General features: G+C 40.2%; 1 protein-coding gene across 2 annotated transcripts in view; it reads right to left on the bottom strand.

Moving 5' to 3' along the window:
* Positions 1-530: 530 nt before the first annotated feature.
* The window catches only part of LOC138504310 (dual oxidase 1-like), a 1,064,761-nt gene continuing 1,047,410 nt past the window's right edge, over positions 531-17,881 (bottom strand). For both annotated transcript variants that reach the window (XM_069624719.1, XM_069624718.1), the window contains exons 31-34: positions 15,612-15,770; positions 3,926-4,081; positions 2,020-2,148; positions 531-1,188 (exon numbers count right to left, since the gene is read on the bottom strand). In XM_069624719.1, coding sequence (XP_069480820.1) covers positions 1,066-1,188; positions 2,020-2,148; positions 3,926-4,081; positions 15,612-15,770 — 567 coding nt within the window. In that variant the 3' untranslated portion in view covers positions 531-1,065. The remainder of the gene's footprint in view (positions 1,189-2,019; positions 2,149-3,925; positions 4,082-15,611; positions 15,771-17,881) is intronic.

Genomic DNA, 17,881 nt, shown 5'->3' with positions numbered 1-17,881 from the left:
GCAGTTAGTAAAATAAAGTGAGAGCTTGAGATAAGATGTGTTGTGTCCTCCTTCATGTATGCAAGTGTTAATTAGCTCCTTATAACACCCGCCACATGCTTATTGCTCTCCTAGACTGCCATTGTTAGAGCTCCTTTTTCTATTTCTATGGCAGCCACTTTGGTTTGGGTTATTTTTTGTTTTCTGAAAAGATTCTTATCCAAAGGTGGCCTTTCTTCAAAGAAAAAAAAATATATTTTAACAACTATTTGCCCCACTGAAATTTTTCTGAGATGCTTACACAAAATAAACCTTAGCTGTGGGCCGTATTGGTTGATAACAGTCCACAATAGTGGCCCAAGCGAGGTTGATGTGCTGTTAGCACCCGGTACAGGACACACCTTAGGTGTTAAGTCACTTAATTTGCTGTTTGTATTTTGTTGACATCCATTCCCCATCATCGAAGAACCAATCAGGGGACAGCTCAATGAAAGGACCCCCACCAGTTGCTCACAAATGTGTGATAAATGACTTGCATGGTTCACACTGCATTGACTTTGGCATATTGTTTATTACTTTTTTGGAGACCATTATCCCACTGAAAATATGTCTTTGCATGATATAAGCTCGGTGAAAATATTCAACAGTGACTTTGCATCTCTGATCTATTTTGCCAGGTATCAAAAGAGGGCAAAGTCCAAAAGACAACGCGCCCTCGCAATATGTGGACACATAAAAGGAAATGATTACTGTCTACAATCATGTTATTGCATTTCCAGAGAAAGTGCACTGCTGCCTTGAACCATTTCTTCTACTTAACTATGCCCCAAAATACCAACCTGTCCAAGCAATCGAGAGGCAAGGACCTGTGGATGGCAAACTAAGGGTTCGAGCTGCTGGTCAACCTCAGAGTTCTTCTCTTCTTGTTCCATTGCTGTTTACAGATAAAAAAAGTAATGTTCAATCCGTTCAAAATGAAAGCCAGACAAGCAACACCAGGCCTCTGAGATCATTAACCCCTTAGTTGCTCGGCACGTAAAACAACTCGGTTCAAGTGCTTCATTGCAGGCTCGTGGAGGACGATCCTCAGAAGTTCTCGTAGTGGTGGCTGAAGTGCGCTTGGTCTCTCTTGTTAAGCTGCTGGCAGGCTCTCTCCACATTCTTGGTCATCCCAGGAGGGCCACAGCTAAACACCCCAATCTTCCGTACCTGTGGAAAAGGGAAGTGGAGGGCATATGAAAACATCTTTGATTTTTATTTCATTTTTTTACTTGTCCTCAGTTATTCAAATGTGTATTGATGTAAAGGGATTCTGGGTATTTTTGTATCTTGTTTGCTTTATAGATAAAGACTACATTATTTGGCCTTTCAAAGCCTTCTTTGCTAATTTGAATTTCAGACGATAAGGGGGGGGGGGAGTAGTGAAAGTATGAAACTACTGGAAAATATTCTATATTTTAGTATTTAAACATGGATATGTATTTGAGAGTAACACAAATAGTGAAAATTATGATACATTTTCAGTAAACAGCAATGCTTATTTGTCCCTGAGAATAGCATGTGACGCAGTGATTAGTTCCATGTGGATTGCTTAACGGGGCACAACTGCTGTGCTGTACTAATCTAACTCTATGTTCATCAAAAGACCCTAGTTTTAGTTACCTGTCCGAACACAAGGCGATGTGGACCAAAATGACCATGGGAAAGAAATCCATTATCTGAAGTGTCGCTTTAAGGGCAGACAAATAGGAAGAAAACAGAAGATCTAATTGCTGTGTGTATTAAGGAATATATTCACCACTTTAAATGGTCAATAACCTGCCTATTATGCAAATCCACCATTTCTGGTGTCTTTAATGAGGTGGTATAAAAGTTCAATTGCACCGCATTGCCCTGCTTTTTGAGGGTTGTAGAGGGGCAAAGCACATCTCATTGTAACGAGGCCCAGCAGCAGGGACTCAAAACTCAACATGCCCTACACCATGTCTCCCAGAACTACTATTGGAGACCAGAAAACCTGCTTTTACTATTGCCACTGACCTCAGGGTGAACCTCCTGCAATGAGTTGAAGAACGGCACAAACGGTGGCCTGCCAAAGTGAGTGATGGCGTGCAGCCCTGTGAAAAGGCTCTTGTTCAGAACCTTCTGGAAATGGCGTTCACAGATGTACTGAAATGAAAAACAGTCAATAGGGTCAGGGGGAATCAAAACACTGAGGCGACATCTTCAGCAAAAATGCAGGTATTTGGATGGGTCAGCACAGCATTTATGGCACTGTCTAATAAACCACACCATTAAAGCACCCGACCAATTCACAGGTTTAAGTGTTTGTACCAATGAGAAAGACCACTGGAAAATTACACACAATTGAATTACATTTAAGTTAATAGATTTGCAATATTCATGTACATGTGTTCGACTCGGGCACAGAAGCGGGATGGAGAGTTGAAAAAAAGATAATTCACAAAGACTGTATTTCTGAATAGATTGTACAATTGGGGGCAGAGTCAGTCACATATCAGTCTAACACTACATGGATTTCCTCGTCCCTATCTCATCCACTCTTTGAAAGACACCAGCATTATATGATATATTCCAATTTTCCACATGTCTGGTATTCATTTAGTCGGTGTTGAAAAAAAGGCAGCCATTTTGGCTACTGAACGGTGGTGCCTCTTTTGAAAAGACGGCAATATAATTATCCAGTGATTAGCACAGGTGAACCCAATACACCCCTATTTTTAAAATATGAATCGTGAGAATAATGGGCAGGGGTGTGGAGAAACATCAGAGATTTAGCGAGTATGAAAAGATTCTTTAGAAAATATTCTGCACTCCTTATAGAGATCTCAAAAAATGAATTTGGAATGGGGACATAGACATTCTAGACATTGATTTAGTAATTTTGAAGCACTCACTCCACTGTTTTTCTATTAACAGCTAATTCGATTTTCCCATAACATATTTTGACATGGCATATATTCAGAATAGTTGACATTACAATGTTTCAGAAGAAATTAACATCTCTACTCTCTATCAATATTTTTTTAATTCAAATAAATGTCTGAGAAACTTTTGAAGTGATTTTATTCACACTGGATTACCGAAGAGTCCGCAGTGGTGTGGTTCATCTTCTTGATGATCACTCATCAGGGTTTGGTTTGCACCCCCCGCCCCACCACAAGCCAGGGCTGATGAGCTGCAATCAGTTCCAATACTTGTGAGAAAGAAGGGAGAGCGCCACACATGGTCCCACCATTGACATTATTGACGACAATATATTTTAGTCGATACATGGCGATATCACAACTACTGGCAATATGTGTGGTCTGTTCTGTTGATCACATTTCTTGAAAATCACATCTATTTTTTGGCCTATCTAACTGTGCACTTTCCTGAGACACCCACCTGGCAAATAAGAATATTCTGAATGCTGTTCTTTATTTTATTCCTTTTAAAATGTTTTGGCGGTGACAATGTATCACCTGGTGATCACTGCAGAGCACTTTGAGACCTTGGCAGAACAAGAGAAGGGGTTGAATAGAAGTTATGATGGGACGGTAAGAGAGCTGGAGGGTGAGGAAAAGTTGTAAAGATAGGGAGACTCTTATGAGTGAGTTACAAATTAAACCAAAACAATATCTGATGATTGGTGGTCCAGCATGTTGTATTATTTTCATAGACTTCTCATTGCTCAGTTGGCCCTCAAAGGTAGATGGACAAAAGATCATTTTTATTTCATACCCATAGCTTAAAGTTTGTTTACATTTGCATGGATGCCATGAATATGAATTACAGTACCTTTAAAAACAAGATGTACCCCAGTAGCTCTGTAATATTACATTCCTTCTCAAAGTTTGTTATTGACCTCCAAGCAGCTTGTTCTGTCTAAAACAGTGTATCCTGATCGTTCAGGAGGCTATCCCACCTTCTTATGCCATCTTACCAGCATGGTGGTGCGGAGGTCAAACTTCTCGGCCAGCTGGGTGATGTAGATGTGGACAGACACCAGGTCATTCCTATCGTTCTCCTCCACCTCGCGAATAATGTCTGCTACCCACTCAAACTGGTGCTGGGTCCGAGTTACCCAGATGAAGTAAACCTGGAAACATACAAACCACTCTGAGGATAAATGGACAGCATTGCATTTCCATTGCTAAATGTGAAAGAATTAAACGCATTCACACTGTATCTGATTCAGAAGCTGCACGTGAAGACATTTAACCATAGCAACACACACTCACAATATCTGCAGAAGACCCCAAAATGTGGAATATTTGACAACATTCTTTCACTTTCTAGCAGCTAAAATTTATTTTCTGCAATGCTAGTAAATGGGGACAACCAAACCTCCCTCGACCAGTTTCAAAATGTTCCTCTTAACTTTATTTAAATGTTGGACGTTATGAGTGTAACCTTCATCCACCTGATCACCTTAGTACTGCTCCATGTCGAAATTGATTCAAGATGACTGCTAGACATGAAAGTCCATAAAGTCAACGTATACATGTAAGCGGACACATCCATTCTTCAGACTGTCAAGTGCCCCATATAGTTTTAATATCAACTTGATACCTGAGGCAGTAGAGAAATTGATGGACTCAAGCTGGCTTAAATACAAAGCAGCTAAACAGTAAATGATAATTCCCCATTCCCTTCAAAATGGGCTAGTCACCTAATCTCCAAAACAACCATCTTCCACATCCAAATTACCTCCCAAGCATGAGTCAAACATCTCCTGCTAGATAAGTACCAGTTCTTTGAACATCAAGTAAAAAAGTAATCAGGGGCTTAAACTAACAGCCCAGATTCCTGCACTTATGTCTTCTCTGTAATGAATTAGGAGAAACCGCCACTTTAATCGCAGCCGCAATTGGATCAAACTTTATTACAACAATGTGATCCTCTTCAGCTTATCTGGAAATAGAATGATAAAACACAAAGGACTTTGGTTTGAGCGTTGACATAACTGGAAAGTTGGCAATGGGGAAACTGCAAATAATTAAATTGCTCATAATAAAACTGAGAGTCAACTTCAAGGGAATTGTGAAGATATTTCACATTCTATAGAGAAGAACCAGGATATGTGAGCATAGCAGGGGTTGACTCAAGGTAATAAGCCTCAGATTTCCCAAAAGAATACGAAAGTGGGAAAACATAGGGATCAGTATCAACCTCAGAATATCAATTCGCTAATAAAAAACCAGCAACAAATTAATCCAGGCAAACCATCTATAAGAAAATGTTCAAGCGATGAAGCCAACAATGGATTGTTTGATCGGTAACAAAAAGTGCTGAAATCTAGAAGCAGGAAGAACAAAGGGGAAAAGAAGGATCTCGGACCCTGGGGAACTCTATAAGGCAGAGCAGGTTATTGAGGCAGATGTGAATCAAACTAGTGTGGGACACAATCCAACAAATGTGGCCGGTGGGACAGAAAATCCTATATAGAAAATGGATAACAACACAATTGCCAATTTACTATTGGAAATTGGAATGAGATGAACCCTAGCCACCAGGAAGTATTTAACTATACATTAAAAGATTGATTTGTTATTTGGGAGTATTCAGTCGTCAGACTGTAAAGTAGACACTATTCAGGAACAAAATGAGCACATGGATTCCATCATAGACCTTCTCTCAATCAACCAGAATTCTTGGAATGCAGTCTCTAATCCATCGTAAAGGCCTCAATACAAACATTCTTAATTGAACATCTGCCCTAAATCATTCACTTTCACTATTTCTTTGCAGAACTCCACATGTTAATAGCCATAAAGACCTCTGGAGGTGTCATAATCTCTGGGATAGTGACCCTTTCAAAAATAATTGCCCCTGGCTTCGCTTATGGCAGTAACTTGGGGGGTGGATCCTTATCCTCGATCATGACGTCTCCCTCAGTTTGCTTAATCAGGCTCAGAGATCGGATATATGAGTTATACCCCTTTTAGAAGGTATTGAAACGACTGTAACTGAAATAAGTACATACCTGTATAATCCTTGAAATGAATTGGGTCTGTTATCACTGGAGCTCAAGAGAATGAAGTATGCATCAAACGAGTTGATCATGATCCTAGCTGGAAAGCCACAGATAAAACCGGACCTAGGTGACTAGTGCATGACATTCCTCGATGTGTTATTAAGGAATTTATCATATCTCAAATTAGACACATGGTGGGATGAAAAGACCTACTTACTGGTTTAGAGATGGGCATTACCTGATGTTAAAACTCACTTCTGCAGTGACCCTTGGTGACATTTGTTCCACTGACCTACTTTCCCTGCATGCTCTCACTGGCCTAGCCTTCACCATAGCATTCACCCACTTCCTCCGTACCGAGTTTGCCAACCTTGGCTCTACGCCTTGCTGCTTCTCCACACTCACTTCCCGTTGCGGCCTTTAACCCTTCTTGCTCTGTTTTTCTTTGTCCCTGCCTCCCTGATGCTCTGCTGGGCATCCAAAGTATTCAAATGTTTCTGCACCTGATCTGATGTGTTGCTCTGCCTGATCTTAGCCCACCTCTCCAACACCTATGACTATTAGTACCCCATGACCCACACATCATAACAGCAGTTCTGGGGTACTAATAAGTATGAGACCCTCAGAAGGGGATTTACAGCAGGGAACTGTTCTGAAGCCCTTGTTGAGGCCCTAACGTTTCTTGAGCCTTGGCCATAACTTTCAGTAAAGGCCCCCTCTTAGGGCCTTATTGCTAAAGTAAGACTGAAACCTAGTTAACATATCAAGGCCAGAGGATTTTATGTAAGGCAGATATTTGTCAGCAGACGTGGATAGTAAAACCCTATATTAACAAATGTATGATACTGGGGACTGTGGAGAATCATGTGGATCCCCCCAATAAAATCCTACCACAAGTCTCCTCCCAGGTGGCCAGGAGAGGGCAGACGCTTTGTGATCCCAATCCTGGGGGTGGAATACTGCGGGAGGATCACCTGGGTGGAGACCAAGCCCAGGGAAGTGGGTTGATTTCACAGGATGAGACATGATATTGTTCCTTGGACGATAGCTAGATCATTCCCAGAGAGGTTATAGCATCTTGTCATTTAGATGAATGTCAGTCTAGGAGTAAAACCAACCCAGTAAACTCTAGGACAAAATTATCTAAAGATGTAAACTTTTCAGAACCATTCTTGTATACCCCTAAAACTCCATACTCCATATCCTCCACTACACCAAAGGTATGCCAACAGGAGCAGCGAACCTGTGACGTTTTCTGCCCCATCTGTCTCTAAAAAGGTTAAATATGTTTTCTCCTATCATAATAACACCAAGGGAGAGAAATCTTTATTTAATTCTTTTGAATATGTAGAGAAAGTAGAACTTTCTACAGGACTGCATGTCCCAGAATCCCTTAGGTCATGTCAAGAAGAAGAGGGCTAACGAGACATGCAGGAGCTCAGGTCAAGAAGGCAGGCCTAATGGCTTTTAGCAGGGTCAGGCAATTAATTCTAAGGGCCTGTACCTGAAACTAGTTAACCCACCTGAGGGTCATAAAAAGGCTGCTGCAGGGAGGAGCAGAAGAAAGAAGCTGGAGTGGGAACCGAAAGGTCGGCAGTAGAAGTAGAGCAGAGCAAAAGGCTGGCTGTTCACAAGGAAGTGTGACCACAGAAGGGACGCCGGAGTAAAGAGCAGATTTCACCTGCAAACTCTGAGATGGTCCTGTGCTCACTAACCCTGCTTGGCTGTGGCAGCATTGGAAAAGATCGGAGTAACTAGGCAGTCTTTCCAGGTGCACCTAATTGCTGTGAATGCAGAGCTTAAGTTGTGCATCCACTCTAGGTCGGTGTGCAGAAGCAGGCTGAAGGGAACTGGAGAGTAGAAGCCTCTCCTTTGCTGAAGCCGGATCAGAGACACCTGTGCAGCAGAGGGGTGTGGGTCCCAAGAGTGCCTGCAGAAGTAGTAGTTGAAAAAACCAAGCTGTGAATCAGAAGCAGCCCGCAGTTCCAGTGATTGTGGAGTTGGGAAAGTGAAGCTGCGTACTCCAAATCAACTCAAATGCCTTGCCGGTAACAGTAGCCAGCTTTCTTAACATTCACGTTCAGATTGGAATGAGGTGAACGTATTCATATAAGTGGGAAGTGTTATTTACACAGTAAATGTAACACGCAATAAAATATCAAAACTGAAACACCCACGTGTTGTAAAAGCCTTTTTCTTTTCCCATTGTTAAGCTTGATGCAGAGTGATTGCGTGCCTCTAAAAATGCTAACAGTAATGCTAAAGACTCTAAATTGACTCTCCAGAAGTGTGTCAACCCAGTTTTCACATATTAAGAAGTTGCGCATGAAACATTGTGTACGAGAACCTTGGAGGTTAAGAAGCTGGCCGAAAGGTGAGTTCGCATAACTTTGAAGTGGCAGTTCACAGGTAAAATAAAATTGCGGGTGCCTAATTTAATTTATGTTGGAAAACTGATAACTTGTAACATCACAAACAATAAAGTAGAAGGTATAAAAGCAGCAGAAGCTGAGCAGAGAACAAGTACAGCTAAAGCCAATACGCCAAACCCTATTACAGCATTTCCAGCTCATGTAAGAACTAAACAATATTGTTGAGAGTTGTTGAAGCTTTGTTACCTCAAAGACTTCCAGACTGTAAGTGACTGGGAGCATGACTGGGCAACATGATCATTGTTCTCCTTTTGTGTTATGCCAGTTACTTTCCTTGATCATATTTACATAATGCTAAATGTAAAAAAGTGAATGCGGATGGAACTCTGCTATGTTTTTGCTGCCACTGCGTTAATGATAGGTTGTTTATGAAACTGAATAGAAAGAATTTAAAATAAAAAAGTTTGCAATCTGAGAGTCTGGGTTCCAAAGATCCCTCTCTAAGGGTTCCATTTGTTAAAATCGTGGCAAAAATGCCTGTGGACACTAAATATTGCGGCAAAAGCCAGTGGTTTTGCTGCCGCAATCCATGTAAAGGATGCAGGGGACACCCCCGCAACCCCTGGACCCATTATACCATTTAAGAGGAGTGGGGGAAAACCCTGCAAACCCTGCTCCCCTTGTAATTGAGTGCATCTTCAACGGGTCAAACCACAGCATTTTTGCAGTGCTTTTTTTGTACAGGCGAAATCTTTGCTGCAATTTTATCACTGCATACCTCTCTAAGCAGATAAAATGCTAATCTACACAACAGCATCTGGAGAAGATTATGGAGAAATAGTTGGTATAACAGAAGAATTCTGCTCTTTCGGGGTGCAGTGTAAATCAATCCAAAGCTGAAATATTGGAAGTTAATAATAAATACCAGTCAGAATTTAAAAAGAGAAACATTGACTATCTTGGCATTTGAGTTTCTTCTAATCAATGCCTCGTGTTTCAATTACATTTTTCAAAAAGGGTGAACCAAATTTGGGATGAACTACAAAGAATGAACAATTTAGGAATGTCTTTAATTGTGTGTATACAGTTGAGGCGTCTATTCTCTAAAAGCTTTTATTTCTTTTTCAGTCAACCGATCTTGACATTCAAAAACGCTTTTTTGAAAAGGTCCAACGGTTTATTGCATGAAAATACAAAAAATATGTGCTTCATTTCAACAACAGTGTACACAAAAACAAGACTTGGGATGGAAACTGCATGATTTTCTCAATTATCACAATGCTTCCAAAATGAAAATCATAGAAAATTACTGGTAATAGTGTAATACCCGCAATTACAGCTATGGTTCAGGGAGATGAGCCGGAAGGTTCGCTTTATACGTTCCAGGATGCAACATTTAAAAAATAATAGAATGATGGTTTTCCATTTACATTTTAATATTTGGAAAACGAATTGGACATATAATGCAGATAAAACTCCATTATGGTTTAATACAAATTGTAAAATTAGCTGATTTCCAAGTTTATAAACCGACGATCATTTTATTTGCATCTAGGAATTGTTTTGCTCGTGTGGTTTTGTAGATCCACGCAGTGTCGTCTTAGCGCTGTAATAAATATATGTGATGTATAACTGTTAGTGTGTAAAATTAGGTGAAAAGATAGGTTTTCTGCTTCTTTCTGAAGACTACATGATCAACAACATATCTGATGTTGTCTGGTAGTAAAATCATAAGTTTCTGGCAAGTACAGAAAAAGAGCGTCTCCCACAACTAGCTACTCTTAAATCAGGAACCCAGAGCAGCATATTCTTTGCAGGGCGCAGGGAACACTGATAAGTGTATCTCATAATGTATTATTGAAAAGACAGAGGACCACATTTATGTAAAGCTCTGTGAACCAAACTGAGAGTCTTGAAGCCCACTCTCTTGGCAATGGGGAGGCAAAGTTATGCACATAGGTCAAGAGGGACATCATCATGTTTCCTCAACCAAAGAGTCAGGCCTCTGCATTTTTCACTCAGTAGAGTTTGAACATTAGAAATGTGGGTAAATCCAGGAATACACTGTTGGAATAGTTTGGGTGGAAAGTTCTAAGTCCAAAACTGCCTGGATATTTCTTGTGGAAGTAAGAAATTCAAAAAGTCTTTTAAGTAGTTTAAATGATCATACTCAATGTGCTAGCAGAGTGAGACTCCACTGTGCGTTTGTCATCAAACTCCTTTGCTGTCTTAACTGGGAGAGGTCGGGCATCAAGCAGTAATGTGGGGACTAAATAGCGGAACGCCAGGTGTTAGTTGGGACGATGAATGAAACGATCTGAGGGCCTGATTCATGGAAGTGTTTTATAATGGCTCAATCCCATAGGAAAACGTTCCATGAATCAGGCCCTCTGTCTTTGTGGGATTCAACCTGATACTAATCCCAGACATCCAGTGGTCTATAGATAAGAGGTAGACTGAAAAATCAGAGTTGTTTGTTGTATTAACCATTTTCAGTATAAAGATCAACTGTGTATGGTCTGCCTAATCCAATACAGTTACCTTGAATTACAGGATCATATCAATAACGTTAAGGGAAAGGGTTATAACATCTTGGTGGATTTTGTCAATTTTACATTGGAAATCCTGGCTACATCATTACGTGTTTCCTGAGAAAGTGTAATCATGTTAGTCATGGCAGAAGAATTTCAAATATTGACACTATTTTTGAAGATCACCTAAAGAAATGGAAAAGAATATAAGTGCTTTGATACAAGCGGGAAAAAGTTAATTTTAGACATGAGATCAGAGCATGTATCTGCTTGGAACATTACAGGCAAGGCATTTCTGATCAGTTAAATCTTTTTTTGGCCCAAATAAACCCATCATACAACCAACTCCAATCATTTTAGTTGCCATTGAAGAAGGTAGTGGTTTAATGTAGTGAGGTAGCTTTGTTTAACTTGGTGACTTTTGCACATATGTTGGGGAGTTAATTCTCCTCTTTGGTGGAATGCCTTGAAAATTACAGAATGGGAATACAGGATGTCTCTGCTAGATTTTTATCTTGAAAAACCTTTGAAAGTCTTTTATTTTCTTCCTCTTCAAAATGAATAGAATAAAGTTCGTTTTTACTCAGGATGACTTTAACTTAGGAGTTCCGAAATTAATTCCATGATGATGTCAAAGTTCTGTGAACCCAACAAAGATTTTGATAATGATGTAAGCAAAATTGAAAAAGAAAAGTACCCTATGGGTGAATACCCTTCAGATGTAGAATCTCTCTCATCAAAACCTAACCCAGTGGCCTAACTATCAAGGGGTAGAATGCAACAAGATGTTGAGTTGACTGTCAGGCCCAGCTGGAATGCAGCAAATGTAATCTGCGGGGGAAAAGACAAAATGGAACTCAACATAAACAAAAGGCCTCTCAGTTGACCTAGCACCTACTAGATACGACAGTGGATATCTCCAATCAACCAGGTATAACACTTTAGCATGCAGGAGCAACTACCTGTTTTTCTCAGCTGAATTCTGCGGTGAAGGCTCTTTTATCGTGTAAGATGTTGACGGCTCTGCTGGTTCCCATGCTTGCCCTCTATGCTTATTCCTGAGCTCCTGGACATCACACCACCATCAGCTCCAAAGTTAAAATGCACCTGGTACCTCACATGAATCAGCATCTCCCTCTCTTCTGCAATGTCTATGCTTGGTGCTCTATACGGCATGCCCATGGTTGCCAACTTGAGTGTCCTTCTATTTTGTCAGGAAAAATGGCTAGTGCTCTTCAAATAACTTATTTCATCTGCCTAGAAGAAGCCAGTAGCATCCCAGATATTATCCTGGGGCGCTAAAGGAAATATTTTGTTAAGGGGCAGGCTGCATAAGTATGGTAGTTACCTGGCAGCCCCATTAAAGGCATACGTATATTGGCAGTGTGCTATTAGAACCCGGTAAAGTTCCCCTCCATCAGCTGAAGGAATTATTGCGTAAACAAGAGTCCCAACAGCCAAATATGCCAGCACACCACCTCTCTGTCTTCAAAACCAAATATAACATTCACTACAAGAACCCTAAGGAAGAGAATTATCTAAAACTTTGAAAGACATCAAAAGGCTCATTCTACCCCTAAAACAGCCAGACCCCAAAGCAATTGTGCTCACGAACCATACTTTGTAAACATTCCTATTAATCAACAATTATGTGCATGGATGGCGGGTTGGGTAGACGGAGCATCAGAGGGATGTGAATTGACTAGCAAGGCTATCTCTCACAAGTGTTCATTGTGTTACCCTCTTATGTGCCACAAATACAAAATTCACAACACTTTTCTAAGCCAGCAATGAAAACATGTATTTGATGGCAGAGGGTGCGGACCGGTGGGAACTTGCCGTCCTCTTCATGGCTAACATTACAATGTGCTAGTCACTGAGAATTGGTTGTATTTTAAGAAATGTGTGTGATTGGTATTTCTGCTTTGTAGGAAAATACACTTTTGCCTTCAACTTAATGGAAAGTTGAGGTACATTTGGAGAAGAAGTAAGATTTGCACTTTCAGGGAAAGGTGGCCAATAAGAGCAAATGGGTTTGGATATGTGGGAGACTCGTCCCCTTCAACACTCCTGCATCAGCATGCCCACCATATTAGCAACCTCTTCTCTCCTAAACTCAGTGTCTTCCTGATTGGCTTGAAGAATACTTCATTTACTTTTCCCTCTTTCCATTTTCATACCACCTCATTGTTGCCACTGGGGTCTGAGGAACAAAATGTGGACCAGCCAGTCTCCAAGCTCTTCATCTACTTGCCTCCTCTCAGTCACAAGCAAGCCTGCTGTGCCTGTTTTTGTCTCCAGTACACCTAGCCTTGTTCTCCCCTTCTGCCCCCTTAGAGCACCACTCTGTCCTTGCTCCAGGCACTACTTTATGGTACCTCGACACCTATAAACATCTTCTGTCACTTTATCTTCTCCCCTCCATTACACCTGATTTATCATGAATCACAGCACTCTGCTCAGCTCAACCAGTAAATGCAGAGTGTGGTTTAACACTCGCCTGAGCCTGTCGCCAGTATCGTATTGTTCTCAGATGGAAAGGGGAGAGATTTAGCGTGCATGACTGTCACTCCACAAACTGTGCAACCACCAGGAATTGACACATGGCATCTGCCTTCAGTTCCAATCACAATGAGATCCAACTCCAATTCTATTTTACAGTCTCCATCTGGAGGGGAGGAGCAAAGTAGAGTTTTCAGCAAATTAATTCATCTTGTGCCAACTGACCTCAGCCACTCTTGAAACAGGTATAGGTAATACTTAAAAACACTCTTCTTCCACAAGATATCAATGTCACTTTGGCACATTCACCTTCATCCTAATATTGATGAAAAACTATCAATGTCCCATGCATTATGTTATTGTCGATGTGTAGTTGTCACCTCCTAACAAAAGATCCAATTGTTTCTACACCTTTAACCTTTTAGCTCAAGTTGGCACTATTATTGTTCCTCCTTGCACAGGATCTTGATATCACTAAACACTTTAGACCATCATACCCTGTATTTTTAGATAATTGTGACAACGATACCTTCTTACAAAAGATCATGTTAGCATTTTAACACTCCCAACTTCTTACACTCAATCTTGTTATAATTATAACATTCCCACTAGTCATTTGTATTTTCGATAATACTCCAACCTTCTTTTGAGGATCTTGGTAATATATAGCAGTCCCAGTTTCTTGCACTAGTGCTCTGTATCATTATAACATTGGCATTGTCTTACACATGGACCTGTGTCATTATAACAATCAGATCTTCTTACACCTGATTGTGTTATCATTATAACACTCCCACTCATTAGTAACATCATTACAACACTCACACCTTCTTAATCTGAATCTTGCTATAATTATAACAATCACACATCCTTGCAGGATCCTGGTAGTATTGCACTACTTCCAGCCTCTCATATTGGATCTTGCCATCATTATACAAATCATACATTTTTGCACAGGATATTGGTATCATAATCTCACTCCCACCTTTTTACGCTTAATCTTGTTATCATTATAACAATCAGAACTTTTGTATTTTTCCCCAGATTTCTTTTGCCCTAACATATGGGAGGGGGCATAGTATTCATTCTGACATCCTACTGCATTGCGCCATTTTATGAGAGAGTGATCTAAATTGCTCGGTAGAACAGATTTAATCACAGGGTTTAAGATTAAAAATACAAAATCAACTCATTTTTAAACCTTTAACTTAGAACTTTTCATTTGACATTTTATGCCTACAGCTTAAATATTTACTTTTCTGTTTAAAAATAAATTCAGCCATTGTATCTATGTTTACTTATTCATAACAGCATTACAAATGTTAAAGGGAAAGAAAATAGTCTAAAATTGTCGAGAAATAGAATCTAAATGAATGAATATCCCCCTGGGCTTTAGCAAGTCAATCGTTTTTTTCAGTATTGCAAAATGTGTATGTTTCATTGAACCACATGGCGACTTCTGGAGTTTTGCCATGAAGCCATCATTTCATTACATACTGTCTTGTCAAAATCTTCAGATTAAAAATAAGACCATCCAATTTTGATGTGTACTCAGTAATAAAAAATGTTTTAGTAACAGAAAGAGGTTTACTTAATTGAAAGTTACACCACTGATTCATTATTTAAACACAGTTGTATCTCCCCGATATTATCAATTTCAGAATCAGAAAACGTTTCAAATACATTTTAAGACTGATTAAAATGGTCAGTAAAACTTGTTTATTTTAGCCTAAAATGATGGAATTAAAGTAGAACGTTCTCCCGTGAGTGTATTTAAGATACGATTCTGCAACTCAATGAATATGATCAATATGATCGCTCATATTATCCTCCAGAGACCTGGCTAACCCGGGAGGGAAGTTGAATGATAAATGTTTTTGATGCCAAAAGGATTTGGGGAATTATAGATACGCAATAGTAAAAGCACTCACATTTGGAAACGTGTGACAGTAAAAAAAACTAGAGAAATAGATTGTAGGCTTTGTTTTTGCTCCTACTCTGATTCTTATAGGAATCACAGAGTAAGAAGAGATTGCTCAAGTTCATGGAAACAATCAAAGCTTCTTACACAAGGTATTGGTATCATTATACGTATCCCACCTCCTTAACCAGGATCACAGTATCATTATAAAAAATTACACATTCGTACACAGGATTCTGCTATCCCAGCTTCTTACGCTGCATGTTGGCACCATCATACCAATCACACTTTCTTAGATTTGAACCCCATCAATACATCATACTCACCTTCTTACAGGTGATTTTGGAGTTCAGGGACGATTTGAAGACCAGATCTTTGAGAATGGAGGCGAAGGGTGTGACCCCAATACCACCACCTACCAGAACAGACACTTCAAACCTGTTCCATTCTTGGTGCCCCTCCCCAAAAGGTCCATCGAGGTAGATCTAAACAGAAAAAATCAACTAATGAAGAAATCATCAGAAACTTGTTATGTTGTGTTGATTTATACTGCGCACTGCTACCACCCAAGGGCAGTCGTCAGGCGCTCATGTGTCTCTGCAAGAGTAGAGGGCTGGGTGGTTAGTGGGGATAGGATGATAGGGTAGGTTCAGAACCAGGAGGATATGGCATCTGTGAGTGTTGTCTTGCATGTGGGAGTTGGTTCGGGAGGCCCCGTATGTTGTAACTGTATGGGTATGTGGCAGTGTCTTGGATGTATGCTAATGTTTGTGTTGGGTGTGTGTGGCATGTGATGTTATGGTGGGGTTTGTGTTCATGCGCACTGGTTAGTTGTACCTATAAGGGGTCCAGAGTTGCGGATGGCTATTAGGTGTTGAATATATAATATCGGTGTGCATCTGTGTATAGTCTGAGGATTTGTGGACTATATGCAGGGGTGTTCCCTTCCCTCTAGTGTTGTTTCTAGAATCTCAGCGGTATATTAGGGTGCAAGCATTAGATAGATTTTCTGTGTATTTATGTGTAGTGTGGCTAGCCCCTAGTAATGTGTAGTGGCGTTTGTTATGTCGGAGGAGCAGGAAAGGGGGAAATGGGTTAGTAAAACGGTCGGTGTGATGATGCCTCTGACTTCAGTCATCGGTTGCCGCTCAATGGTATCTACCAACGTTCTTAGTTGTGGTTCGTCGGCATGTGAGCATTAACAGAGAAAACACAGAAATGTTGAAACCAAAGAACCGAGGTGTAATGGCCATCATGTCCCCTGGCGTTCAGAAATATTTGCTGTGGGCAGAATTCCCGACAGACCGTGTGCTCTTAAATAGGGCATGGTTTCATTGTGTCCCATTACGGACAGTGGTGGCTGCTGGGTCTGGGCGGAATGCCAATCGGTCTTGCCCTCTGTGTTATGCGCTATATGAGGAGCTTGCACACTTGGTATTTTTTTGTCCCGCATATGCGAAAGTTAGAGGTTCTGTTCTACAACCATTATTGCGTGAAATGGGTTTTGTGCAATATCGGCCTGCTTTAATATACTTATTGTGTGCTGACTCGTCTCGCGTGGGCTGGTCCCTCCTTTCATACCTAAAATCAGCACTTAATCAGTGGAAATGTATGCTTAGAAGTGTGACATGTAATAGGATTTTATATGATTATTAATTTGTTAAGATGTGAATTATTATGGGCTTTTCAGAGATTTTTTGGATTCTATCCTCAATGTAAAATATTTGAAATGTATTTTGTATCCTGTATTGTTTTTATGGAATGTAATGCGCATTTCCAAAATAAACATAATGATGATGAATATCATATTGAGAAAGGAGAGAGGTATTGAAAGGCAGTTCGATTCATGAGGTATCTTAGTGAGGACCAATTAACATTAAATTGCCTTTAGAAAGTGTTTTTGATTTCTACTTTCATGGATTCATTTGAAGTAAGGATATAGGCTAGAAAATGATAGAAGTAATTTCATTAATAACCTTTGTTATACTGAGTGTGTTATGTATGGTCACAATGATAATTGAAATGCTTTTCTATTACTTATTTCATTTAATAAAAATAAATGAACTTTGCAGGAGAGTGTAAGAGCATTCATTGAGTGTTCCTTACTGAGAATCATGCCATGAACATATGTGGAATTGAATTGAGTGTGGAGCATCTATGTATATTGCCATATATTGTCTTACAGTATATTGTGCATGTTTTGATAAGGAGTGGGTTGGTAGGCGGTCTAACAGAAGTCCCTCTATAAATTAAATGATATTAGTAAATCAGTCCTGTGTGGATGAGTGAGGGTGGTTAGCCCAATGTGGCACTTATTGTCTACTCCCTCTTTGATGCATAGTGACAGGTATCTGCTTTACTCGAACTCTATTCCTACCACAACCCCTACTAGAGGGAGCAGGGGTCTAGCACGCTCCCTTTTGAGTGGAAGAAAAGCTTTGGTTGTAGAGGCGATACAAATCACGTCAACCAGGCCTGACCTAGACTTTCTCTGTAGATAACAAAGGTCACCACTCTCTACAGGTCACACTCAGAGTTACACTCCCATTTGTTTTCTCACTTTTATGTAAAATCAAGTTGGCGGGAAGGAGCATCA

The sequence above is a fragment of the Ambystoma mexicanum genome, chromosome 11 (assembly GCF_040938575.1).
Source record: "Ambystoma mexicanum isolate Mex_15411 chromosome 11, UKY_AmexF1_1, whole genome shotgun sequence".
NCBI lineage: Eukaryota > Metazoa > Chordata > Amphibia > Caudata > Ambystomatidae > Ambystoma > Ambystoma mexicanum.
Note: the sequence above shows the minus strand (reverse complement) of the source record. Positions and strands in the feature narration are given on the sequence as shown.